At 39.7% G+C, this 27,301-nt stretch overlaps 1 protein-coding gene across 1 annotated transcript in view; it reads right to left on the bottom strand.

The window, feature by feature from the left end:
- The window catches only part of SPOCK1 (SPARC (osteonectin), cwcv and kazal like domains proteoglycan 1), a 265,809-nt gene that overhangs the window by 29,349 nt on the left and 209,159 nt on the right, over positions 1–27,301 (bottom strand). Inside the window, exon 6 of the mRNA XM_064672155.1 lies at positions 27,065–27,179. Coding sequence (XP_064528225.1) covers positions 27,065–27,179 — 115 coding nt within the window. The remainder of the gene's footprint in view (positions 1–27,064; positions 27,180–27,301) is intronic.

Consider the following 27,301-nt stretch of genomic DNA (forward strand, 5'->3'; position numbering starts at 1 on the left):
AAGTAGTGTCACACAGGAGGATTAAACACTTCTCTTCCTTCTCTCTTTCCTTCCTGTCCTTTTTTCACACAGTGACAAAGAAAGGAGTTCTGCAGCTCTCCAGGCTGAATACACCTCAGATTTCTTCATAGCCTGTATTTTATTTCCTACTAAACAAGACATGGAGAAAAGAACCACCTCCCTGCAGCACCCATTTACCCATATATTCCACAAGAATGGTGGGATCCTGGAGTGTCTCATAAAAATAAAGATTTCCCCTGAGCTGCCTCATCCTCTCATATTCATCATGACCAGAGTGATCGAGTGTGACCTTCAGCGTGATAACTACTTTGGTGTCCCCAAGTCAGGTGTTAAATCATCCAAATTTTAGTTCAATGGCTCTTGGAAAAGAGTCCAAGCCCTGATGTCAGGTGCTCACGCTGCTGAGCCGAAGCACCCGTACACACCCTGGGCAGAGAACTGCCAGTCCCAGGCACGGAGATGGGCTTGAAATCCTGCTCATTCCTGAGGAATGAGGAGCTGGGGCTGAGCTGGCAGGGAAATGCCCCCTGTGCCCCAGATCTGATGTCCAGAAACCTCACGGGGAGCTCAGCAAAGAGACCATTTAACTGCCAGAAAGCAGCAGCGAAACATCGCTGGGCTGAGTTCGACAGCAAACAGTTCTGAGCACAGCCTGTCCCACCAGTCTGGTCCCCTGCAGATCTGAGACTTTGCCAAATTTCTACATCCCAGCACTGCACAGCTGAGAAGCTGGTATCTCCAACTAACCCATCATGCTAAATGCTAGACAAACGTAGGGAAAAAAAATTGCTCATGTATGAAAGATTGCACGCTCAGGTTTTCTTTTGGAAAAAGTAAAACAAATCCTTAATCCTTCCAGCTGAAAAATAGCAGGAAAGGAAATTATTTCTACAGATTTCCAAAGTGCAAAAAGTGAGGAACATTTGACATGCCTCATTAAACAGGCAAAAATAGAAAACATTTTGAAAACAGAGTTGAATAAGATATAATATATCCACAGGACTCCATAGAAAAAAGAAGGAAAGATTAAAATCTGTTCCCAGCAAGATAATTTAAACCCAGAGTGATACATTCCCTCCCTAGTAATCAGTCTGCAAATAGGATGATTTAACTGAGACCCTCAAAATCTCTGTAACAGAAACACAGAAAAACCTGATTAATTCAATTGTACTATATTGCACTGTCAGAATTATAAAGTGAAAATGTTAACTGAACCTACAAGGCCTTTTTACTGTGTAACAGAATTCAGAAGTAATTAAAAAGAATCCCAAGCACCAACATTTCACAAAAACAAGTCTATATATTTTCCTGTGTCAGAGGAGCTGTGAGTGTGAAACCCAGCAGACAGGAACTCTCCACGGGTGTATTTACAGCCAACAGTCACAAGGTAGCAGCACAAAGCATCGGTCTAAAGGATTTCTTAAAGATCCTCCCGAGGTGGGGGTGATGTGTCATCAGGACGCTGCTCCAAGTGTGGAGGCAACACAACTCCCTGCAATTAAGTGCTTAGTGGGGAGTAAGTTCAGTGCTGGGGTGGCCTGTGCCAAGCTCTGCGAGCCAGCCAGGAAAAGCCCAGTAAAAGAACAGCCCTTTTTTGGATTTGCTGGAGACATGAGAGATGTGTTACGTGACCTGACATCAGGGCACAACGAGGCCAGGGAGGGCAGAAGGTCTGGCAGGGTCACGGAGGGAAACCTCACATCTGGTGGTGCCTCACAGCTCACAAATTGGCTGCTCAGCTCCTGAGCCGACCTGCTTTCGAACAAGAAATGATTATTTTCTCCTTTCAGTACCCTCTATATGCACTTTTTAAAAGCAAAAACTATATGTATCCATTCTCTACATGTTACACTGTGTATGTACTATGGTGGGATATGTGTGCATGCACAGTAACTTGGAATTTCCAAAAGTAAATCCGTATTCTAGGACATAAACATAAGGGTCAATAGGTCAATAAAGATGAATAAATTCACTCTTTAGCTCCTGTAAGGGGTAGAAGCACTCACAGAGAGGAACTGCCATCTGCAGCAGTTGTAACTGAATATTCACAGATTTCTCAAGAGCTGGATTTTTTTGGCTATTGATCTGCCAATCACTTCTTCTGTCGGAGGAAATTCAGTTATCCACGTCTCACTGGGTCTTTCTCACCTGGTTGCTTTTGTGGGAGGTGTGTTTGTTGTACATCCACATCTTTTATGGGATCTCAGGATGAAAAATTCAATAGCTGCTGCACTGAATTCTAAAGATCATTTATTCTACTTGTTTAGAAAACGAAAATGACACCAGCTTTTCTCTCCTCTTGCTCCCACCATCAGTTCACTTTCAAACAGTTTGGTATATTTTACTAAATTAAAAAGAAAAGTATCTTTTGTTAACTGGTGTTGCCTGGGCAAATGCTACAGATGTTCCCAATTATGGCATTGTCCCTGCCATCAGAATGCATTTGTAAAACTCTGTGGAATAAAAGCTCTCTAGCACAGTAATAACTATGGCTTCTTGCTTTAAGAATGTGGAATCATTTCTCATTACTTACTACAGTTCCACCATAAATCCCAGTGACCTCCCCATTGCCTGGAAACTCCCTCAGCTCCCTGTCTTGTGCCTTGAGTCCCAAAGCACCAACCAGGATTTCTTTTCCAGCTCAGTATCCACTTTTGCACATCCGTAAAGGCAGATTCATTCACTTCAAATGGACCCTGTCCAGCTAACGTTGGTGCCAACTTCATTTCCTCAGCTCTCAGCTACTTTCAAGGCAGTTTTCTCAAGAATCCTGTACTCCCATGTTTTTCTGCCTGCCTTCTACATGTCCCATTCGTGCTCTCTGTGGAAGTCTGAGAGGGGTGCTCTGTCCTCACCCTCTTTTTGCCCTCCATGAACACAAACTCAGTTCAGTTTCCAAGACACATGTGTGAAGGACTGATGGATTGACTTCTGCCCATCACACTGAAATTTTTGTCTATATTTCAGACACCTCACAAATGCCAACTTGTCATCTGAAGATCCCCACAGGCAGAACTGATCTCGTTTTTCCTCTCTAGCGTTCAAACCCCTTCACTGGAGATCTTCTGTCACCTTCCAGTGGGGCTGTAGCCTTTCCTGGGACTATCTCAAAATTAACACTGCTTAAATTTTGTGCAAAGTCAGTAAATGGTGCTTTAAAACATGGCATTTACAACCCATTCTCCCACTTAGGCACCTTTTACCAGTTCTCCTCCTGCCTATTCTCATGCCCTTTCCTCTGGCCTTACTGAGTCCCACCATCATCTCTTCGTATCCTTCCAAAAAGCTTCTGCAAAGACAATTTGGCAAAGATAACACAGCCCAGCTCCTGATGCTGACCATTCCATCCTCTGCTGCCTGCATTTTCCCACTGGCCTCCCAGTCCCCACTGCAGAGCACATAAACTGCAAGACTCTACTTGCAGACCCTTTCCAGGTTCTGTTTCACTTCCAATCACCCCTGTACTGAGCCATCACCGACTCCTCTGTGTTAACCATGACAGCCTTTATTACCCAGTTGCTAAACTTTAAAACAAGTACCTTCAGCTTTTCTTGTCACACCTGTCAGAGACTCTCTGTAAACACTTGCAGAGACATGTTCAGATACTTCTAAAACTCAGCTCTAACATGATGCCTACACAAAGCCAGACAAATGCACGATAATTCATCTCTGAGGCACTGACTGTAAGACTGCACATGCTGCTGACCTGTGCTGTCACATTTTTAACTGGCAATACCAGTGTTGTTTCTTCCCTTTACTTTATTTAGGTTGTAAACTTTTTGCTTAGAAACCATCTTTTTTTTTTCGCCCATTTACATGAAATAGGAATAAAAAATATCTGACTCCCTTATTAGCTAAGCCAGTAAATTGTTAAAAGAAAGGTGTCATAAAAAAGGAGAACTGTATAACCTCTTCCAGGTGTACAAAATGTATTTTGCAAAGGATAAGAAGATGAATGTGACAATTTGGCACCGTGCCAGAAAGAAGACCCACTAATTGGGATGGATGATGATAAAGAGAAAATCAAAAATTCACAGCCTGATTTAGTTCAATGTAAATCTGAAAAAAAACCAACCCAGCAGTGCCAGGGAAATTATTCTATATTTGTTTAAGCGAGAGGCTGTACAGGATGCAATACAGCCATCTGTGCTTGGCCCATCTGTACTTTGAAAATACTGTAGGACTGTATTGCACCACTTCTGCTGTCAGACTTTGGAGATGTTACAAGATATGCCAAGGAGCAGGAATGGGAGATGACAGCACATGGATTAAGATCTCTGCCTCAAATCATCTTCTCTCTAGCCACTTACAGATGCACTTCAAATCAAAATCACTAAGTCTTCCCAAGAACTCCTTGAAATTAGTTTCTCTTTCCTATATTTTACAGCTATTTCTACTCTTCCAGTGGAAAGACAAACTACCACCATCTGTTAATGGTAATACATAAAAAATAAAATAAACAGTGCACCAAGCAGCAGAACTAACAAAGCCTGCTTTGCTTCAGATTTGTTTCCTGTGTCCCAACAGTTTTAAGCCCATAGAACTCTCCAAAGCCACATGTGCCAAAGCCATCCCCAAACCCCAAATACATTAAAATATTTCCCTTACCACAAAACTCAATGTTCAAGGAGCAGCTGTGGGGATTGTCCTGGTGTCTGCATGACTGCTGTCAGACTGTGCAGCCCAGGAACTGCTGAGCCTCCCCCTTACGACTCTCTTTCCAGCCCATCTCTCAGTTTTGTCCCAGACCAGAGAGGAATCCTGACCTCTACTACTCTGCTCGAGCTCACTTACAGGTTCAACAGGTATGAAGGGGAATTCAGCAAACAGCCTTTGTTAAAAAAACCTCACACATATTTCAATGCAATAAAGGGAAATGGTTCTCGACACGGATCGTTCCTGTCTGCAGGTTTATTTTAAAACTGGGAAAAATCACGTTGAAGCCATTAAAGAATTAGTGTTGAAGCCTTTTCCCTGCTCAGTGACTGCTGTGGGGGAGCAGCACTGCTGTACTTGACAGGGACCCAGGGACAGCACGTGCAGAAGCACTCGCAGGTCTCTGCCACTGGATGTGATCTCCTTTCTCTCTGTAGTTTCCTTGCCTCTTAAATACAACAAAGGCAGCTGCAATGAATTCATATCTCTGTAGTCAGAAAACACTGCAGTTAAGTGTGAGTGGGCTGGCACAAAGCCTTACTAGCAGAGAACTATAACTTTGCTGCAAAGAAAGCAGTAAAAACCTACTTAGCCATGAATTAATACATAATGAACAACTGACAATAATTATTTCAGTAGAGTGCTCCTGACCTGCTTTAACACTTCCTTCCTTTTTCTCTAATCATATTTTTTTGGATAGTTTTGCACTTAACCACAGAGGCACTTAGTAGTTTGTATTTTCCATTAATTCTCTATATAATAGTAAGTATTGCTTCCCCCTGAGAGAGAAGTGTAAATGACTGGCTCTTTTACTTATTTTTTTTCTAATGATGAGAATGCAAAGCTTGTGACTTCGGGCTCAGCAGAGCTCAACACATCTCATGGACCTTTACTCTGATAAGGCTTTGCTACAGAATGAGAGAATTCAGTGAAGTGTGGTAGGTGTAATTAAAATTGTGTTATGCTGCTGATCCACAGGCAGATAAATTCTATAAGCATTAAATTGCATTGGTTTGTTAAAAAAAAATTGGCTGTTCCTTTGCTTGTAAAAAACAACATCAATTTAAAGATGGTGAAACTATAAATCTGAAATGAATTACAGCAGTTCACAAGTTTCTCAGAATAAACAGAGGTCTGTGTACTCCCTTACCAAGAGACTTGATGCTTTATGGAGAGTGCAGTGAACCAGTTTAATAACAATTACAAGCCAAAGGGATCTACATGCACAGATTGCTGACTGGTGGCATATTAATCTACTTTCTCCATCCACAGTATAAACTCCTTAATGGAAAATACAGAGATTTTTCTGGGAACAAAGGTCACAGGTTTAAATCAAAGCGTTCTATTTGTAATGTTTTTATGTGCCATTCATTGACACAAATCTGATTAGGTGAAAATCAGCCTGGCATCAAATGTCACAATGTGGGCAGATTTTCTGTTTGCTCTGAGTTGAAATAAAATTTCTGGCTATTTTCCTTGTGTATTAATAGCAATATTTCATCATTGTTAAGAGTCTAATCACAGTATGTTCTATGTGGAATATCATAAAGCAGGAGCCCTGTTTACTCGTTACATGGACCTGCAAGTTCAAAGAGATTGGCCTTTTTGGAAAAGTTACTCTTTTTCACATTTATCAGCTCGCAAAAATCTGAATAAAAAGTCACCTGTTACAATCTTGTCTAACAAAATATTAATGTGTACTCTCTCTGAGACAGCAGCAGTTACTCACAGGGCTGTAGAGATAACGGGAAGAAACTAATGGAAATGACTTTACACATACAAGCAAATTCTTGAATTAAAATCAGATGAAAGGCAGATAAAATTGCAGCAGGTTTGAAGCTGAAGCCATGCAATAGGTTTTTAGTTAAGGGGCATGCCTTTGTTCTGAAAAGAACATTAGCTCATACTGGAGAGTATCCTTTGCAGGTTTACCTGGGAATATTTATAATAAAGCAAATAATATTTATTATCTGCTCTTTTGCTCAAGTTATTTATGTAGTTAAGATGAAGACAATGTACAATGAAGTTCATATAAACAGGATGAAAGATTAGGGCTGAAGAGCTGGAGTAGCTCACACGTAGAAGAGAAGCAGATGGACATTTTCTGTAGAGAATCCTTTTCAAAATTCTTGTGCTCATGAGAAGAGAGGATCAAACAAATGAATTTTTGCCAGGTGGCTCTGGAGCTGGGATAGCAGCCTATGAGCTGGGAAAGAGGACAGAGCAGGATGCTGACACACAGAGCATCTCTGAGCCAGCCAAGGAGTGAGAGGGAGGGAAAAGAAAGAGCCTGAGATGCGTTGGAAGACAGGAACACAGCTTGGGAAGGCGGATGGAATAAGAGGGATGAGGGGACACAGACTTTCCTTCTGTTGCTGTCTCCTTGCCATGCCACACATTGCCTCAACTCTTCCCATTTTCTCATTGATTTTCCAAGTAAAATAATCAGTTACATCTTTATGTAAAATGTCAGTAGTTCTTGACAGAGTTAACTGAAGTCCTCTATTTCCTCTTTAATTTAGGCTCCCAAAGTTTCAGTAGCTTAGAGAGCAAAAAAAAAAAAAAAAAATCAAAGATGAGACTCTTGATTTGGTTATATCAAGGAATTACATTTTTCACTTCCAAAAGTGACTCTGGCAACGTTTTCTTCCCTTCACCCCTAAATAGGTACTTACTGCTGAAATCTGAATGCCTGCCTTGTCCTTTTTCATACTGTGAGTTTTTCATACAGGCAGCAAATCTCAGAGGAAACTTCTATTCACTGTTAGCTGTTGCCATTTATTTGTCCTGTAGCAGATATCTGTCAGTTCCTTAAGTATGCCATTTGTCACTGGGCTTTTAGAAATCTTTTCTGCAAATCTGTGTTTTTATTTTACTACATATTCTCAGAATACTTGTAGAGTGTCAGGAAGGTTTATTTATGTACGAGGTTATTCATGGACAGGAAACAACACATCTGCTTCCTTCAAGAATGATTCCATGGGCAGATAAACCCAATACTGTTTTCTCAAGGAATTCACAGAAAGTTATCAGAATAAGTGGTTAGAAAGTGCTTTAGGGAAAAGCATCTTGATATCCTGTCTAGAATTAGGCTACACTGATATTAATCTTTTCCTTCTTCTCGAGGTACCTGTGAGACATCTGAAACACTAGCGAGCCATTTCTGGAAAAGATGTTTCAATACTAATTTGAGAAGGATATAGAAGGGATAAAATCCACATCATTAGCAGTTTTAAGTCAGGAATTAGTTGCTTTGAACTCCACCCTACTCTACCAATCCGTTTTTCAAAACTGTTGACCACTAAAGTATCACACAGGTACCATAAGGCCACTTGTGAAAGTGGTCTTGTGCTTATTCTGCTGAAGTTAATACCCTCTAGAGCCAGATGAAAACACAGCTCTATCACTGCACTACCTGCCTGACTTGTCCACTTGAAACATCCAATTCTCCTGGGACAGTGAGGTCCTTTCAGCTCCTGTACATTCTATTGTCATCCCCAGGATAATGGAAGGAGAAGACCAGTGCCCAGTCCCCCCTTCTCCCAGAAGTGAAGAGAGGACAGGATAAGCAAAGCAGGTAATAAGAGCACACAAATAATGCAGGTCTGCACCCAAACTGCACACATTCCCATTTTATTCTAAAGCATGGCCTAAGCTAAACTTGAAGTCATATTTTCACCAACTGTAAGACTGGATGGACACCAACACAGAGAGCTCATCAACAGAGGAAACAGAAATGAACATTGAAGTCACCCAGGGAGCCAAATCTGGGCTTGATTTGCTTGTTTTTCACCTCTAAGTCCAATTAGGAGGAGCTGTGCTGGTGATGCTGATCAGGCTCACATGAGGAAGCTGCTGGTTTGGCTTCCTTAAACTTAGACATTCAGGAGGCTCTTTGTTGGCTCCTGTAACTGCAGGTGTGCCAAGCACAAGGTGAGGTGAGTGCCAGCTCCTACCTGAGGAGGGTTCGGTCCTCAGTCTGAGCCTGAACATCCCTGAATGCTGAGCACACGAAGCAGCACAACACTGCAGTGCTGCAGCTGCAGGTTTAGTGCAAAAAGTTGTATTTGAATAATTTCTCCTCCTTGCTACAATCATTAACATAAAACCAATTTATGTTGTGACATTTTCAGTTGTCATTATGATCTCTGTCGCAAGAGGGGGGTTTTTAATTCCCCCATCAAGTCTTTAAGAGACAGCAGAATAATATGCACTAAGTGCATTATACAGTTTCTAATATGACCTTTTCACGGTTCTGCAGTTTGACTGCCTGGTCACTCCTGTTCCTGGGCTGCCTTGGAAATCTGAGAGGAACAGGGGGAATGGTAAATAATCAAAATACTAAACCTTTAAGAGGTTAACTTCATACTGCAAGTGACTTACAGGTTATATATACTTTGTGCTCCTATTGTGCAACCCAGAAAAAATCCAGGAAGAAAAGGAAATGGCAGACAATGACTGTTCTTATGACAATGACAAAAAATATTTAGGAAAAGAGTAAAACTGGAGTGTGATAGCTACAAATTTTATTCTGCCAATAGTTCACATGTGTTTATGCTGTGTGAAATAATCTACTCTTCATAGAGATGAAGAGCTAGGAGCTCTAGTCATCCTTCACCCTTAAAAGGTCTGAGAGTCTCAAATAGTTCATATGACCCAATGCTAATCCTCTTCCTGCTATTGTGGTTTTGGGTTTTGTTTGTTTGCTTTTTGTATGAAACTTAAAAAGTAATCAAAAGTGAACCTAGCACTGAGTAAAATAAGTGGCCGGTAATCCTCTTCTCTTGTTACTGTTTTAAATTGTGCCATTTACTGCAAAGGGACCCAAGGGCATGCAAGAAATGAGGGGATTGCAAGTGCTAAAAGAAAATGGGGAGAAGCCAATATATCCACCCAAATGTGGATGATGTGACCCATCATCTGAGTGTATTGCACTAAACTAGAGCATCTCCTTTTGACTCCTTGATCCTGCCCTGAGTTACCTTCCCATAGCCAAGCACAAGAATTCTCCTAGGAAAAGGGAATGAGGAGACAGGCTGAGATAGTAGGTCAGTTCCTGGAATAATTCTGTGCCAGTAGCAAAAAAAAAATAAATTTAAGGGTTGGACAAAGGGTACAAAACATCACATGGAGTGATAATGTGTCCCCAAAATACACTCATGGATGCACAGGAGGAGGGGAGTGGCAGTGTAGGTGTCAAATGAATTTATAAAAAATATGAAGGCCACTACATCACAAAGACATAAAACTTTATACAGTGTGCTTTCCTTACAGGAAAATGCTTAGAAATGAACAGTAACAACAACAACAAAAAAAACCTAAAAGGGAGAAAACTCTTCTTTAACGGGATTTTAGAAGGAACCCTATTACACAGAAGAAGAGAGAAGTACAGCTCTGGCTGGAAGGGGTCTTTGGGAGAGCAGGGGAGAGGTCACCTCATGAGGCACTGCTGAGTTTGGCTTCAAAGCTTCTATGAAGCTCTAACTCTATGTCCTAGCTATCCTAAGAAAGGAGGGATAGGGTTTTTCAAGCATTTGAAACTCATAAGCAAGTTAACTCTCTGCTCACGTGTCTGGGAAGACTTTCAGAAAGGGGAAAAAGCCACAACCAACACTCAGAGAAGCTCCTCTCTATTCCCTACTAAAGTGGCAATAATCTCTATTGCTTTGTAGCCTACAAAGCAATAAAGAGCTGCTAGGATTAATTAAAGTCTGAAGGGAGGCTGAAGTGTTTAATCAATCACCAGTGCTGTTGGCTGCCACCATACCATTCATAGAGATTATTATATAGCAATTGGAATTACAAAGCAAAGCCAGTTGTAATATAAGAAGGGTATTGCCTGTCAATGTTTGGATCTCTCGTTCCAGATATCAAGGACTTGCTTTTTCACAGTATATGAAAACTGCTAACAAGTTCACTGTGACCATTCCCTTCAGCTGTGGGTGCTCAACTCTCCTGCAAATCAGCCCTCAGAGTTTCAAACCAGGGACCTGGACAATGAGAAGGCACAGCCTGTGGCCCTTTGTGAAAAATCTGCTTTAGCAAGATGGGCAGCATTGCAAAGGAAATCAGTGCCAGGAGCTGCACCAGAATTAATTTCTCCAGGACAGCACACATCAACTGCTCTGCCTGTGTGACTTTGTTTTTTTCCCCTCTGTTCTTCACTCCTTTTTTGCTGCCTCTTGTGCTCTGCAGCTCTGGAGAAATATGATGGAACTGTTGTCTCCTCTACTCTGCAACCTGACATGTGCCAAAGCAGGAACACTCTGTACTGAGTGAGGAAATGATGCTGTGGACTAAGTGGTAGACAAACATGTAATAAAAACCATATCATACTGCACACAGAAAAGGAGTTGAATTAATCCTACCTAATAGATGGCTTTGGCAACCTTTCCCAATTTCAGGTGTACTTTGAAAACTAAACAATTATTTGACAATGAATTTGAAAAGGCATTTTAGAACACATTCAGGAAGCTTGGAAAGACACTTCTCTCAAAAGAAAGTGAAAACGTGATCTTGCATAATTCCCAGGCTGGTGACATTCAGGGGGGAGATAAGAAGAGAAACACACTAATAGACCTTTGAATTCATGCACAAATCCTGCATTTGTTAATAGCACTTTTGCTCTTACTTTCCATTCTAACAATGGTTAACATCTTTAGGGCAGCTACAGGAACATACCACCAAATTATACATAACTCTAATTTTCTAAGGAGACCATTCACAGTAGCCTGAATATATAGGAATAGCAATGCAAAGGGTCACACTCCCTATGAATTGGTATGAACTGAACTGCTCTAACACTTGCTCTTTCAGAGCTGGCTTTATTTCTGTTGAAAGGAGGAGGACATTAAAGCTCCAGGATGGGTCCTCCACTGACACAAATCAGCACTGACTTTAATGGAACCATGTGGATTTGCAGCAGGCAGAGATCCTGGCTGGCTGATTGTCCAACTGACAACTCTACCACATGGAGACTCCACTAAAAGACCTATGTGTGAAAGTGGTACAGGTCACTAATACTGAAAGATTTAAAGTCTAGTTGAAGTAAGAAAATCATGAAAAGACAGGGAAAAAAAAGACTTTTCTGTAACAATTGCACCACTTACTGTGTACTATATATGTTAAATACTCAAACCACTTCAGTGAAAAAACACATTCATTTCCTTTCATAATATGGTCAAGTGTAATTTCTGGCACACAGAAGTGAGAGTCATCACTGCAGCTTTGTGGAAGTGATTACCAAGTAATTCAACAGAGAGCAGCAAGTGCTATTTCTGGAGCCATTTGAATCACTGTAGTGATGATGCAGGAGCTGGTTATGTCTCCTTGATGTGGAAGGATAAGCTGCCACAGCACTGACAATGCACAGATCAGCTATGAACCACCCTTAGATTACTCCAGTGCAGGAGAGAAAAGGAAGTTTGTTCTCGTGTCCTTTTTGGCCGAGGGCCACGGACATCTGAACACCATCTGAGCACATGCACACTGAGCAGAACCAGAGAGGATTAGTGGGCATCTTCTGAGACCCAGGGAGACAAACAAATGCCTGAGGCACAGGATTTTAAAGAATAAAAGACTATGGGATGGTCACACCAGGTTCATTTAGCCCCATGCTCTGTGATGATGGTCAATGCCCAGGGCCCTTTAGGAGAGTGTTCTGTTGTAACTCTCCAGAAAGTTCTTTCAAATTCCTGTGATTTTTTTTCACTATTTATAGCCAAGATAGATCAAAAAGGTGAACAGGAGGCTAAAATACCAATGCAAAGACAAAGTGTCTTTGAAGGATGCCAGGAACTCAAAAGTTTACATAAGCAAGTGGAGTTACAAGCAAAATCATCACTAAAAGAAAATAACTAATATCATGGGAAGTTACTGCACTCCTGGAGAGAAAAGGATATCTATTATTATTATTATTATCATGAATACAGTTTCTGTGCTGCAGAAAATGGAGTTTTGAGACAATCAAAATAATTTACAAATTGGGATTGACAAGCTGAATCATTGAAATGTTGAAATTTAGCTCATTCATTTCAAAGCAATGTCTCTGCTTCCAAAACTGTCAGATTTCATTTTTTAAAGAGTTTTTTAAAAGGCTCTTCACTTTACCATGAACAATTACCCCCTCAAATCCTGACTCGCCAGTCCAGTCAGTAAACTGAAAAATCAATTATTTGCACAGTTCTGGTTTTGGGGAAGAAGGCCAGAAGATAAGGCAAGCACATACAAAATTCAGTGAGGAATCAAATGGAGAGTGAGAGAGAATAAACATGGAATTTATCCATAGGGCTGACAGAGCCTTACAAAAAACTGTTTGCTATTCCTAATTTATATTTAGAAATGTATGGGGAAAGACAGGAGGAGAAACTTTGCTGTAAGTGGAAAAGTTGGCAAGAGTCACAACCACATACAGAACCCAAGTACTCCAACTTGGCAAGAGGGCAGATGGTCTCTGCAAACTATTTTAACACTTCTCAGCAGAAGACAGCCATTAAAAAAAAAAATAAGGGAGAAGTTGGTTCTCAAAACCTGAAAAGAAACCAAAAGCATGTGCATGACACAACAGTCCCTGGAGCAAGGTAAGTGTCTACACAAAAAAAAACCTGGAAAAGAGCCCTCTGGCAATCCAACTGAAACTCTTTCTGTGGAGGAGAGTAAATCTTGTTTTGGAAGGAAGATGAGTCCAGTAATTAAAGCAGCAGCTTTAAACCTCTCTTAGAGGTTTCCTGATGTGTGTTGTGTGGGTCATAGAAACTGTGTCTGCATTGTTTACCTGGGCAGAAACGTGAGGTTGATCTGGGAATGTCAGGGAGGTGCCCAAAGAACTCAAATAAAGGGTTTCAATGGCACAAAGTTTTAATATGCCCACAACAGGAATGCTGGCATTTAACAGTAGCAAGAACCGAATTCAGAACCTCTCCAAACACCTAGACTGTGTTACTTTACTTATACTGAGATTATACAGGTTATCTGAGGAGAGTAATGTGAAGGAGCAAGCACAGCACAATAAATGCAATTTGTTTAGGACTTTCTGTAGCTAGGCCACGTGGCATCTTTCCAATCCAGTTCCTTTATGCAAAACAAATAATTTTGCATAGGTTTGCACATTACTAACATGAGAAGGAACTTATTAACAATCAATTACATCTCATTTCCATTTCATTTATTTTCCCGAATTAGCTGGTGAGTGACTGTCCTTGTGCCTTCTCCCTCTGTGCTGGCATTTGACATCAATGCCACTCTCCAGCCTGGATACAATGCCTGGATTAAGTACTCAAAACAGTCATCTGTGAAATAAAGCAAGTTAAGTTTAGCTTTGCATCTGGGTATTCTGAAGGAGGCTGATAAGTCATTTGCAGAAGCCCAGGGCATTCTGTTCTATTAAAATAAATTTCCTGAAAGTATCCAATACTGTAACTGCTTTGCCCCAGAGCATTCATACAAGTATTTCCAATAGAATGTGTGCACCCAGCTGCTTTGTAAGCACTAGCCCAAATCTGAAACCAGTCCTTTACAGCCAGGCTAACAATCTACCCATAAAACCAGGCTGGCTGGATCTCTTCTGGCTACTTTCTTCTCCTCTTATTCATTGTGACCTCCAGCTAAGGATGTTTTTCACACTGCAGACCCATGGAAAAGATTCTCATAATCTTGTTAAGGGCTGGCATACTTGACTTGCTGTACAGAACCCTGCATTTGTCTCCCCAGGGAAATAAACACTTTTAAGGAGTCTTTGGACTTCAAAAATGACTTAAACAAATACAATGGCCCCACTAGTAATAAGTGAATCAGTTTTCTGCCTCTCACAAAAATGTCTACACTTGGAATGGAATTTGGATTTTATGTGCCCTTATACAAACTCATCTACAGTTGTTTTTTTTATTTTATTGCTCACATGTTCTGAAGGGAAACCAATTTCTCTTTCAAGCAGCAGTGACTTTAGTAAAGTCAAAGCATCCAATTGCTAGAGGAGGGTTTACTTTACCTCTCATCACTGAAACCCTGCTGTGGAATACAATCTGTTTTCAGAAGAGCAAAGAGGTGAAGGACAAAAACAAATGGCAATTACTCAAAGCCTGTGAAGAGCTTGGAGACTGATATTCTCTTGCATCTGAATTAGGGCAAGAGAATACACTGGTCAAAATGTTGCCAAGGAAAATGCTCTGCCACTGAGCAAGCTGGGATTTGTCTTGCTATCATTGAAAATATTAAGGTGTAATAGAATAGTATATGTAACATTTGCATTTATGACTGCTTTTTAAGAAATATTGCCCCAATTTGTTAACTCTCCATCAGGACAGACACTGGGCAAGGACATGATAATATATTCAGTTTACACTGATAACTATAATTCCATTATTTCACGACTAAAAACTTTCTTGTTACTCTCAGTCCCTTGCCATAGCAGTGAAATAAGGTTCTGAACTTCTACCTTGACCATCTACTTGAAAAATAACCACTTTTCAGACTAAGTTCATGTAACACCTTTCTTAGGGATTCCACCAGTGGAAAATACAACACATTAAATCCATATTCACGTATTTGAAGCACAAGGAAAAATAAACCTCAGTATTTTTCACTACCAAAGTTGCCAGAGAAGCACTGTCTTTAGAATTAGCAAAAGAGTTGGCCTTATAATACTTTTACATCCACACTCTACCACAAAGGACCTCAAACTCGTGTATTTCTGCAAAATTTCCAGTTATAGAAATTGGAACTCCAACAATAACTGAAGTATTATTGGGAACTATTTACAAACTTAAGGTGTAAGTATTTGCAAATATAATCACTCCCTGTGATATCTGATAAAAAATATCTCCAAGCAAACAGAAATGGGTTTGAAACCTGCTGGCTTTTTGGCCTAAACTAAGAAAATAATCTCTCTGTATACTAATTTATTAATTCTTCACTAATTCTTAGAGTGTGACACTCAAGTCCAGGCTTGTTGAAAACACAAGGTGCATTCATGTAATTCAGTTTCCCAAGGTCAGAAAGGAGGAGTTTATTTCCAAACCCTTGTTCTTAACGGTGCTGTCACACAACATGAAATAACAACCACCAGTATCAGCTGGTCCTGAATTCCTTTTGAAATGCAAAGACCTGCCAATGAATCTGCTTCTCAGCAGCTTAATATATCGTTTGCACCTGCATCTTCTTTATTGTAGCTCTTTTATACCTGTACTCCAATTGCACGCAGCATCTTTCCTTTGTTGAGGGCTGCAGTTAATCAGCTGCTCCCATAAAGCACCACATAAATTGTGGTTTATGAATTCCTTGTCACAAGGATGTAGCCACGTGCCTCGTGTCCCCAAGACTCAGCAGTAACACATCACCTTTGCACAGCCTTGCAAAAAAACGTGTGGAAATCACAGCAGCCCGAGAACAGGAACCCCTCAATCACCTTTACTGTGGCAGGGCTGGGAAAGAGAAACTAGAATCTAGTGAAGTTTAACAGACATGTCTTGAAAAAAAGACAGGAATAGAAAGCAAACCAGCCTGGGTGTGAGATGTTTGCAAGGTTGCCTTTGCAGCAGAAGAACCTTGTCAGTGTGAAGTGCTGCCATGAGCCCTGCTTTTCCAAAATCCCTTACAAGTAGCAAGTGTCTGTCCCCCCTCCTCGAATTCCTCATTCATTTTGCACCCTAAACTATGTGATTAAACAACCCCTCCCCAAAGCTATAAAATTATGTGCAAAAATACTTCCTTTTTCAATAAATAAATAAAAGAATTGCTTTAAAACTGTATTTATACTATCATTTAAATACCTATACCAGGCTTCTCTTCTCCCTTCAGCTTCTCCAAAGTAGCCATTACATATTTTTTCAATAGTGCTGTAGTGGGAACTTTTAGGAGATAGAACTTTTTACTTGTTTTTGTACCAAGCACAAAGAAATCTGTGACAGGAATGGCTCAGCTCTAGACTAAAGCAGTGAAAAACTCTCTCTCTCCTATTTCATCTTGGAATTATCTCTGATGCAAATTGCTGATCCAGATACACAAAAGACTCCAGACAAGGTCTTACCAACGTCCTGTAAAGTATTACTAATATTTCTGGAAATGCCTTTCCTGCCATCCCTGAGGATTATAAAAGTCTTTTTCACAGCTCACAGGGGCTCACAGTTATTCTGTGACCAGCCAGCACACCGAGGTCTTTCCTCCCTCAGACATTTCTAACCAAAGAGCACTTAGATTAAAGCAGATGTTCATATTATTAGACCCCAAGTGTATAATTATGCACTTCTTGCTAATGAGCTTCTTTCCAGCTCTCAAGGACATCCAATTGAAAACACAAAAAGGAACTTTTTTAAAGAAACCTGAAATATTGTCCAGTGCTTTTGCAACCAACTCAATTTCCTGACACACCAAAATGTAAACTGAAGAGAGAACAATTCCTTCCACTCGCTTGTTTATTGAAAAATCTATTTTAATCATTCATTGCCTTCAGGGTAACAGCATTTTCAAATGCACTTACTGAATACACTCTGTAGCAGTCACCATATGTCTTTCCTTCTCACACAATCAAAAAAAAAATCAAAGCACAACTTTTGCTGATAAAACTATAATAACCTATTTGCTAATAAAAACTATCCATGCTTTAAAATTTTTGATCCTTTTTTTTTATTTTGGTTCAGAATTTTTTATCTGCTCATGGGATTTTACTAAAATGAGGAAAGCATTAGTATACAAGCTTCGTTTAACAATCTTAAATGTACAATGTGATGATTGCTATGAAGGATTTTTTTTGTTTAAAGTGCCCAGATTGCAAGTGTTAATATTTAAAATGAAAGAGAAGCAGAATACATAGTTCATAACACTGCCTAATTTTATGCTTTTGGCAAATTCCCTCAAACTAAGTCTCTGCTGCCCAGCAACAGGCTAATTTAGAGATAAGGTGCTTCATCTACGAGATGCTTCCAATGCCCCTCCAGCTCATCAGGCCCAGAGGGAAGGACTGCAAATGAAGGAAGGCTTTGCAGTGTTCTCCCTGCACTTTGGAACAGCAGGATCTCACTTTCCCCGTGGATGGGATCAGCTACAAACAAACCCTGGGTTTCCTGCCTGGAAAACTCAAGGTCTGCAAACCTTCCCTGTGACTTTGGGATTTTTCATCCCCTTAAGCTCTTCCCAGGGAATGTGCTGTGCTGGTCCCTCAGCACTGAGCTGCACACAAAGGGGTTTCTGGTGTTTTCCTGGGTTTCATTTCAACCAAAAGCAGCTCAAGCAGGAGGTAATTAATCCCTTTGTGAGCACCACAAAACAGAACGAGGCAGCTTCTAGATATAAATATTTTCTTAACCACACCTGAATGTTGTATTATAACATTAACAGAGGAGGCAACACACTTGAGAAATACTTGGGCATTCCTTTCTCACAGCGAGTTATTACAGAGATAAACAACCATCTACCAGAATTGTTCGGAAAATCATGATAAAAACAGAGACAGGTAGTTTTGTTGTCACTTCACAGTCCCAAATGAAGCCTAATTGTGGTGGTCTCAACCCAAATGCTCAGGGAACTAAATTTTTCAAAAGATCATATCCCTTTTGCCTTTTTTTTTTTTTTTTTTTTTTTTACATCTTAGACTCTCCAAGAACATTTGCAACCTTTTCAGGAGCCTAAACCTGAATTTCAGTCATGAATGATCAATGAGGTGTTTGTAACACGCATCTTGCTGTCTGAAATGACAGGGACATGATTTTATTTGACCCAGCTTTCATTTTTCCTGTTGACAGGGTTGCCTGATAAGTGAGTCCTTGCTGTTACACACCATGCTTACAATTTGGGCAATAAGAGAACCTGCCTGTTGTTTGTGCCTGATAACTCCTGGGCCCCAACTATCTTTGTAAACAAATTGCAAAATAGGACATGATGATAGGAAAATCACCTTCAGACAAGCAAGAGGGAGCCAAGGCCATAAACTATTAAATCCAAAAATACAGTGATATCGTTGTATAAAGTATATTCTCATAAGGGAAATGGAACAATTATCCCATAAACCCTTCTAAACAATTAGTAATGAAATTCTCTCTCACTTAATGGAACAGAATATTAGAAAATGGTAGTTAAAACTTATTTAGAAAATCATCACAGAGTAAACAGATTGCTTGGACATAAGCTTAGCCACTCTCTATGTTACTATTAATTTGAAATATTATAAAGGCATATCTGAATGTTTGTAGGGTCTAAGGCTTTGTAATTCAGCTCCAAAGAGAGATCTGAATGTCCAAGTTAGTCCCAAGGAGATCTCCAGAGAGCCTGGACAGCTGCAGGGAAGGGTAAACTGCAATTTGGAGTGACCAGCCCAGCCTTCAGAGTGTGAGCCTGTATCTGAAACAATTACTGAACAGATACATGGATGTTTTAACATTTGGGACATAAAGATCTCATGCTGGTTGCCTTGAAGCTTCTCTAATATTGACATTTATTTTTTGTCTTGCAGGACATTTTAGTGGGTTTGTGCAGATGATGGGATGGGATCTCCTCTGACAGAGATGGAGTTGAGCCAAATCATTCAGGTTTTAGTAATTTATGGAAGCAGATCCTGATTCTCATTGTAGTCCATCTCTAAGACAGCTGCTTTACAGAAAGCAGATAACATTAATTTTTTTTATTTACATGCAGTCCATTAAATTGAATTACAAAAAAAAGGGCAATCTTTCAGAGGAAAATTAATGTAGAAATACCCCTGTTGGGTCAGTGAAAGCTGTAAAATAGGCAAACATATATATTTGGAATGAGGTGGTTATATTGCAAATAACATCTCCCTTCTTCTACACTTATAAGGAAATGGAAACTGAGAAAAATCAGAACTTATTTGACACAATGCTGCATAAAAAGTTACAAATGATCAATTAGTCTGTAGTCTGTACTCTTTTATACTGCTACAGACTCAGAGTAACTTTACATTGCTGATGGAACTATTCCAGATTTACACTGAAGTAACTAAAGATGGAACTTAGTCCTTAAGATACCAAAGGAAAAAAAACAACCAACCAACCAAAAATATGTATTTGAAACTTCAGAAGTCTTATTTTCTCTTGTATTTTACTGAAAAGTTTTGGAGTTTTCCCCCCCCCTCACACTGGGATGTTTCAGCTTAACACCACAGTGATATGCACTATAATTTATTTCACTGTCAGGTGTCCAAAGATTTTACGAACTTTTTCTCGTATTAAACGTTAGGGGAATATTCCCAAAAATGCACAAATCAATACCCACGAGGAAAAAAAAAAAAACAACTTTATGGAACCAGTCTTATTTATTTGATTTTGTTTATGATGAGAGAGATTTTAGTGCTCTAATTATCATTATCAGCACACAAACACCTGCTGTTACTCGCCGGTGTTTCTATTAACACAGTGTGCCACTCCAGTAGTTTTCTGTTGGCAATCCAAAATCAAATTACTTCTTGTCTGAAAATTATTGTTACTTGCTGACACGAAGTGTTTACCATGTCTATCATTTTCTAACCTTTTCTTTATGGTAAAAAAATAATAATAAATAAATCAGTAGTTGTTTGGACGTTTTGTTTAATAGTGTTTATGAAACCAATGACCACTGTGGTGTCTCAGTGATTGTTTTGGGGGGTTTATGCACCCTGGGGGGATCCTGTGTCCTTTGTGTGCCCAGGTGGGAAGTTGCCTGCAGGGTCAGTGATCCAGGTGGTGCCCACACTGCCCATGGAATCTGGGCCCTGTTCAGATTTGGGTTCTGTATTGAATTTAACATGGATAGTCAGCAATCCACACCTACTGCTTATATGGAGAGAGACCCACCAAATCAATTTTGAGATTATTTAGACAAATAAATATATATATCATATAACTAATAATTAATATATCTATACACATTTATATAATATTATACTATTGTATTTTATATGTATTGCCACTCCTGGGCAAGGGGTGAAACCTGTATCCACTACTCAGCCTGGGGTGAATCTCCAGCTATAAATGCTTCTGATAACACAAGGACTTGCCTCAGCCACAAAGAGCTGCCAGGGATGTAACACAGCCTTAAAAAGTCCTCTTTAATAAGATTTCAAAAGGATTAAAAAAAAAATACCCCACTGTTTTTAATATAATTACACCACGACACAGTTATTTTTATGCAGTTCCTGTCTCCCGCTGCTGTCTGGGATTAGTTTTTACTTAGCAGTGATGAAGAATTGTCTCATGTCCTGGTTCAACCTCAAAAATTACGACAGGAATTGGGGCTGGATGTTATTCTATCGGCATGTTACCTTGTTAAAGAGCTGCATTTACCAGAAGTGCAGGTGCTGTGTTGGTCCCACAGTCAGCATCCTTTCAGCCAGCACCAAAGTGAACAGCACGCTGCTCCCAGGGCTGCCTTGCCCTCCTTCCTGTCAGTTCTGCCTCTAAAGCAGAAGTTGTCTGCTATATTTTGGAGCCTGCTGTAATTTGATCAGACCCAAGGAAAATCATGCCAAAAAAGTGACAGCTAGTCAATGGATGGTGTGGTCCCTAACTTGTTATCTGTCTGGGGTCTGCTGTAATCAATGCTGCCCTGCCCAGCTCCAAAACCTCAGAGCCAGATCAAAACACAAAACTTCTGCAGGGGACAGTTCTGCCTCCTTTACAAGTTCATGTCAAAGCAGGTTTCATATATAGCCCTGAGTGCTATCTGTGTATAATTACTCAAAGTTAAAAAAATATTTTAATTCATACTCTGGTAGAAAAGCCTTGAGCCATCAGAGGTCCAAACCTGAATTTACTCTCAAGCCTGATCAAGCTTTTGGGGCAGGAGATTCTCCTGTACAACACAGCTATGATGGAAAATACAGCAGCCTGAAAACATGCATTTCATTTCTATTGTAGAAATACTTTACACATATATTTCAAAATCTCAGTATGTGCAGGTTGAATGGTGCTGAAGAATCCTGTAGAATTTGCTCAAATTGCAAACATCAAAAATCACTTTTAAATCTCTTTGTATTCTTTCTTTGCAAAGGTTTGAGCCTTTCAACTGTACCATTATAGCTGTTCACACCTAAATCCTCCATCATGTACTGGTGAAAGAGAAATTTAGACTTCTTGATTCAATTATAAAGTTTACAATTCCCATTATATGCTAGCTAATTATACAGTCTCAGCCAGCTGTATTTGGGGAGAGGAAAAACATGAATTCTATAACCAGCCTTTCCCTCATAAGCTCCTGCTTTTGTCTGGTGCACAAAGGTGCATGTGAGGTCAAGCAGCAGAACAAAACACCCCCCAGCCACCACTGCTTTGCTCTTTCTTCTAACCCTGACAAGAACTTGATTTTGCTGCCTCAGTCCTGAAGCTTTTGTTTGCTTTTGCTTCCAAGAGGGTTGGGTGACAGCAACAGCCACCCATGGAGGGGGATCTGTTCTTTCCTGCTCTCTCACTTCCTTTAAATAAATATTAACTGGGTGCAGGCACTTCACTACTCACAAATAATGTCTTGCAGAAATGCAAAAAAATTAATCTTTTGTGTTTTCAGGAAAGGAATAAAGTCTGATTTGCTTGAGTGAAAGCTTGCAGGCAAAATAATAGCATTGATAATAGCAACAATTATTATTTACAGAAACTACATAACTCAGGTTTGCTTGAGTAAGGTAATTTCAGCAAGTAACAAATTGAACTGAATCACAGTATTCATACAGAAAATTTTGGAGCAAAAATATCAGATCCTGCATAGCTAATAAACCTACTATTTACTGATGAAGTCCAGAAGAAAAAATGCCTCCTAGTTTTCATGGGATATACTAAAGCTTTGAAACTCTTGGTAATCTCGATTTTAGAATGCTTTTGTCTTACCATTCCCACAGTTTGAGACTCAAGTAAGTAATTTAAAAACCTATGTGGAAATTCAGTGTGAGGAGGAGTCTTTTTTTTTCAAAGCTAAAGCCACAAAAGGGAAAATTTCCTGGCAAATCTGAACCAATTTCAACTCAACCATGTTCATGACTCATCCTTCATCTTCATAAACTTTAAAATGATGCACTCTGCAGTCATGAAAACCCGTGAACAGCAATTTGAAACAGAAATATTTGCTGAAAGTGGATTTCAGGACTTTAAATTCTTTTGGTTGTCAGTCATTCAGACACAAGAAGCGATACAACTCATTTGGGAAATAAGACCGTGATTTCTTCGAATGAACTTCATGCACCGAGTGCTCTTTTTATAAAGGAGTGGAACATTAGACCTTCTCATCCATCACACCCAATAGAGTTGGTACTTAAATGCTACAATTTATACCCTAAACAAGGTAGATTCTTGGTCAAGCTTGCCAAGGCCTATCCCTGTAACTTAAAAACGTGTCCCTTGGTTCCCTTTCAAAATTTACACAACGCTCGGTATATTTGAATACATTTGCTTCTGCCTATTGACCTTACATTCCCCTTATCAAGATAATAGAATTTCCTTAGAAGTTGCCTTGGGCATTTCTGCAAGGTCAAAAGCACACAATGCACAGACAGGGATAAACCTACTTTGAATTACTGCATCCATTCATGCTCCAGTGGTTCTGCAACCCTGATGGCAACAAACCGAGTCTGTGTTGGGAGCACAGCACCTAACTTAGAAAACATGGAGGGCATGGTCAGAAGGAGCCCTGACATGCTGTTAAACATTTACCATCCTATCTGAGCACCTGCACCACTGACACACAACAGACAGGACTCACAGAGCTGTGGGGGAAGTTGGCAGAACCACATTACTGCAACCACAAATTCACATTTGCCACGAGGACCCAGCCAGTGCACAGTGTTGGCTTTTTGATAGAGTGAACAGCACATTCAGGGGAAAAAATCTCTCCCTCTGTCAGTAGGTTCTGAAGAACTGAAACTGGGTGTTTCTCATCTGAAGTCCTTTATTTATGGTGGGGTTTTAGAAGATTTATCTGGTCTCAAAATAAGTTATGCTTGATGAGGACTCTAGTTAATATTGAAGAGGTACCTGAAGACACTAGCAGACAAGATTCTGTGTCTTAAATGATTTCTGTCACTTATATTCCACACAGACTCAGTTTCTAGTCCCTTTTTTTTTGTTGTTGTTGAAACTACAGCCTTATTAATTTTTTAGCATTAAATAATAGGTCACACACACTCTGGAAGGGCAGGTAACCTCAGGGCAGATTGCAGCTCAACCTTTGGGTAGCAGACCTGAAAATCTGCAGCTCTCATGGAAGCTTACTGCAGAGCTGGGGTACTGCTGTGAGTTATGAAGCATATCAAATATTTTGATAAATCAAAGAAATCTAAATGGTCTAAAAAAAGAAAGAGTAAAAGTATTAGGGCTCATCTTCTTTTCCAAAATCTTCCATTAGCACCCTCACAGAGACCTGTTTTCTACCTCTGAGACTCCATTTCAAAATTCCACTTAAGAAAATGAAGAACATGATCCTGCCATCTCTTCGAAGATTTAACTTTATGGTAGAAAGATTTTATTGTTGTTATTTGCCATTAAAGGTAATAATTCTGGTGCAGTTTTCTTTTGCTAGCGTTTGCGTTATTCTATTAATGTCTCCACGGTCGCAGTTGGCACTATCAAAGGAATTCCAATTTTTAACATGATTTTCATCCTCAAAGCAGGGATGTTTTCTGGAGAGCCCAGGGAGGAGGAAGGAATACAACTCAGACACTGCAGTCAGTTGTTACCCCTGAGCACACACACTTGGGTTGCTTCTCTTTGATGCTGCCGCCAATTTTATTCACAAGCGTATAAAAAAAAAAAAGGTCACGACATTTAGAATTGCAGCACTCTGGGAATTAAATGTTCCTTTAAATTTTTAATTTCTGGAAGGAATTTATCAGGGAATAATATTTGAATATGATTGAAGGAATGTGTAAAGATTAATGCAAACTGTCTTTGAATTGGACGTTCAAACCACATATGTTTAACCTTGTTGTATAATAGGCATAAAAAAAACTTGATGTGTGAGCTCTAAGATTTCCATTTTGCTGGAAGCATTTACACTGTTATTCTCTTTAGTATTTTTCCACTGACATGTCTGTATAAGGCATGAGGTTTAGCTCTCTATCTTTTTTTACTTAACATTACACTTCACAAACCTGGCAACTAAATAAGGAGCAGAAACCAAGTCCAAGAGTGTGCACAGTTCTTTCATATGAATTCTTATATAAGAAATCAAACTACTGATTTTTAGGCTAAGTCAGCCATATTAATGATACTATTGTACTAGATAAGGAAAACAAAATGATTTTGTGTGAAGACTAGAGATAACACTAAGGTAACAAGTAACAAACTCCGAATAATTCAGTTTGAGACTCCATTTACACTCAGTGGGTCAACTGAAGAGACAACGTCTGAAGAAAGGAAACTGAGGAAGTTAAAGGAAGTCTTTAACTAGAACATCATTGGTACATTCAAAGAACAAGAAGAAAAGCAAGTTATAAAGCCCCTTTGCTATTGATTATTTGATTTTCAAGACCAAATCCTTTCGTGGACACTTCAGCACCTAAAAATAATAATGATATCCTTGTCACCAGGGCAATGGCAGGAGCACTGCTGGCTCAAGTTTGGCCTCTTGAAAAAGCCTTCAGGAAAGTTGCTCTGCAGATCACTCAATTCATTAAATTAATGCTTTGTTGGCTGGAGTTAAAGTTTTGAGTCAAGCAAAACAAAAGCCCGGGTTTCAGAATACATATACCCTGTCAAATTGCATTTATCAAGATAAGGGTTATTAGAATCTTTTTTCTCTTGTGTGAATGAAATTGTAAGCCTAAAATGTCACTGAAGATTTATTAATCTGATACTCTTTCTGATAAGGGCAAAGGAATAGAAAGGGCAAAGAAAAAGAAATATTTCTTGTAGGCTGATAAAGGCTACAAGAAATAGAAAATATGAATAAGGCAATTTATCAGTGGGCACACTGTAACCAGAAGATTCAAGCCACATAAAGCAATACTCCAGTTCTATATTGATTTCAGAACATTGCCATCTACAATACCTCGTTGAAGTTTGAAAGCTGGGCAGAAAAACGCCTGCAGTTTTCAAAAAATGAAATAAACCTGGATTTTCAAAATACAGGCTGGAGAAACACTTGTTCCAGAAAGCAGATGGAGGCCTAATGTGAAAACTGGTGCTGTGCTAGAGGATATGGTGTGTGGAGGGAGAACCACCAGCAGGAGCATCAGTGTTTTCAGCTGAAGTGACAGGGCCTGAACCAACCAGCAGAAATGTTGTTTAAACTTTTCCCCCTGTTTCTGTGCCTGCTGCTGTCAGAACGTGTCCACAGTGGGCAGGAGAAAAAGTGAAGAGAGGTTCCTGGATATCTGGTGTCAAACAGACCATTGTTAAAGCTTCGTGTGTTTTATACTCCGTGTGATGTACAAGACAAACACGTTTCACTGCTTAACACGACAGAGCAAACCCTGTGTAAGTCACCACTTTGGCTTTGTGAGCTGCTGATACAGGAGCCCAGCAGTGAGTTAACCCTCTCAGCACTCCTGAGAGAGTGGAGACAACACTGGACTTAAAACCAGGCTTAAAAGCAGGCTGATACTCACTTTGCCTCAGATGCTCTCAGCAGAACATCTGCACTCACACCAGAAAACCACAGCTACAGGTAACAACTTTTTCCTTCTTATTGGCTTTTCCTCACAGCAGGGAGGAAACTCTCAGACAGAACCTGGCCATGACACTTCCCCTCCTGCTGCTGGACTTCTGCTTTTAGTCAGTCTCTTCTGCAAGAGCAGAAGATGAGATCATCCCAAGACAGGTTGTACCTGCTTCCTTGGAAAAGACCCGGGGGAGTGAATTATCTCCCCAGGCTTTCAGACCTGCACAGGGAACTCAGCAGAGAGAAAATGGCCATTTGTGCTGAGGCTCCAACCTTCATCTTTATAGAGCATCATTTCAAATGACTTTGTTACTGAAACAATCTCATACATAAGTACAGACATCTCTAATATACACTTGCCTTCTAATCATAACATTAATAAAGTAAAGGTTAAAATGATAATTCAGATCCCATGTAATACATACTTTAAATGTGTGACTTTAAATGACTTGTTGGTTAACACACAGGCTACTGATGTTCTTTTACCTCACAAAATAACGAACCATCAAGTAGTATTATTTTCTATCTTATTTTATGACTCTTCAATATTTTCTTTCAAAAGTATTTTCACTAAAAAATGAGACTCATTAGCCAGAACTCAGTTTTCGTATGAGACTCTATCAAGTGGGTGTTAGTTTTGCAGCAGTTAATGTGTTTGAAAGCACTGTTTAGAAAATGATTAGTTGTACCTTACCTTTTTCTCAGAAAGTGTTACACATGTAAAAAAAAAAACTAGTTAAAAAAAGTCTTTCTTACATTTTTCTAAGAACATAGCAGGAACCAATTAATCTGCCATAATTTCATTAACAGCTCAACTTACCAGTCTTCTCCACCTTGTGTTTTGAGCTTTCACGTCCTGGAAGGCAGGGGCAGGGCCCTTCACATCGGGCTGTGATGGTTTTGCCAGAAGTACAGGCATGAAACTCCAACTTGCACTAGAATCATTTAAAAAAAAAAAAAAAAAAAAAAAGAATACTTTTTGAATTAGGACAAGATATAAAAGCAGCAGCAGCTGTGGATTAAATGAGAAATTGCATTATCAGTAATGGCATGGGAT

Source organism: Pseudopipra pipra, chromosome 15, assembly GCF_036250125.1.
Source record: "Pseudopipra pipra isolate bDixPip1 chromosome 15, bDixPip1.hap1, whole genome shotgun sequence".
Lineage (NCBI taxonomy): Eukaryota > Metazoa > Chordata > Aves > Passeriformes > Pipridae > Pseudopipra > Pseudopipra pipra.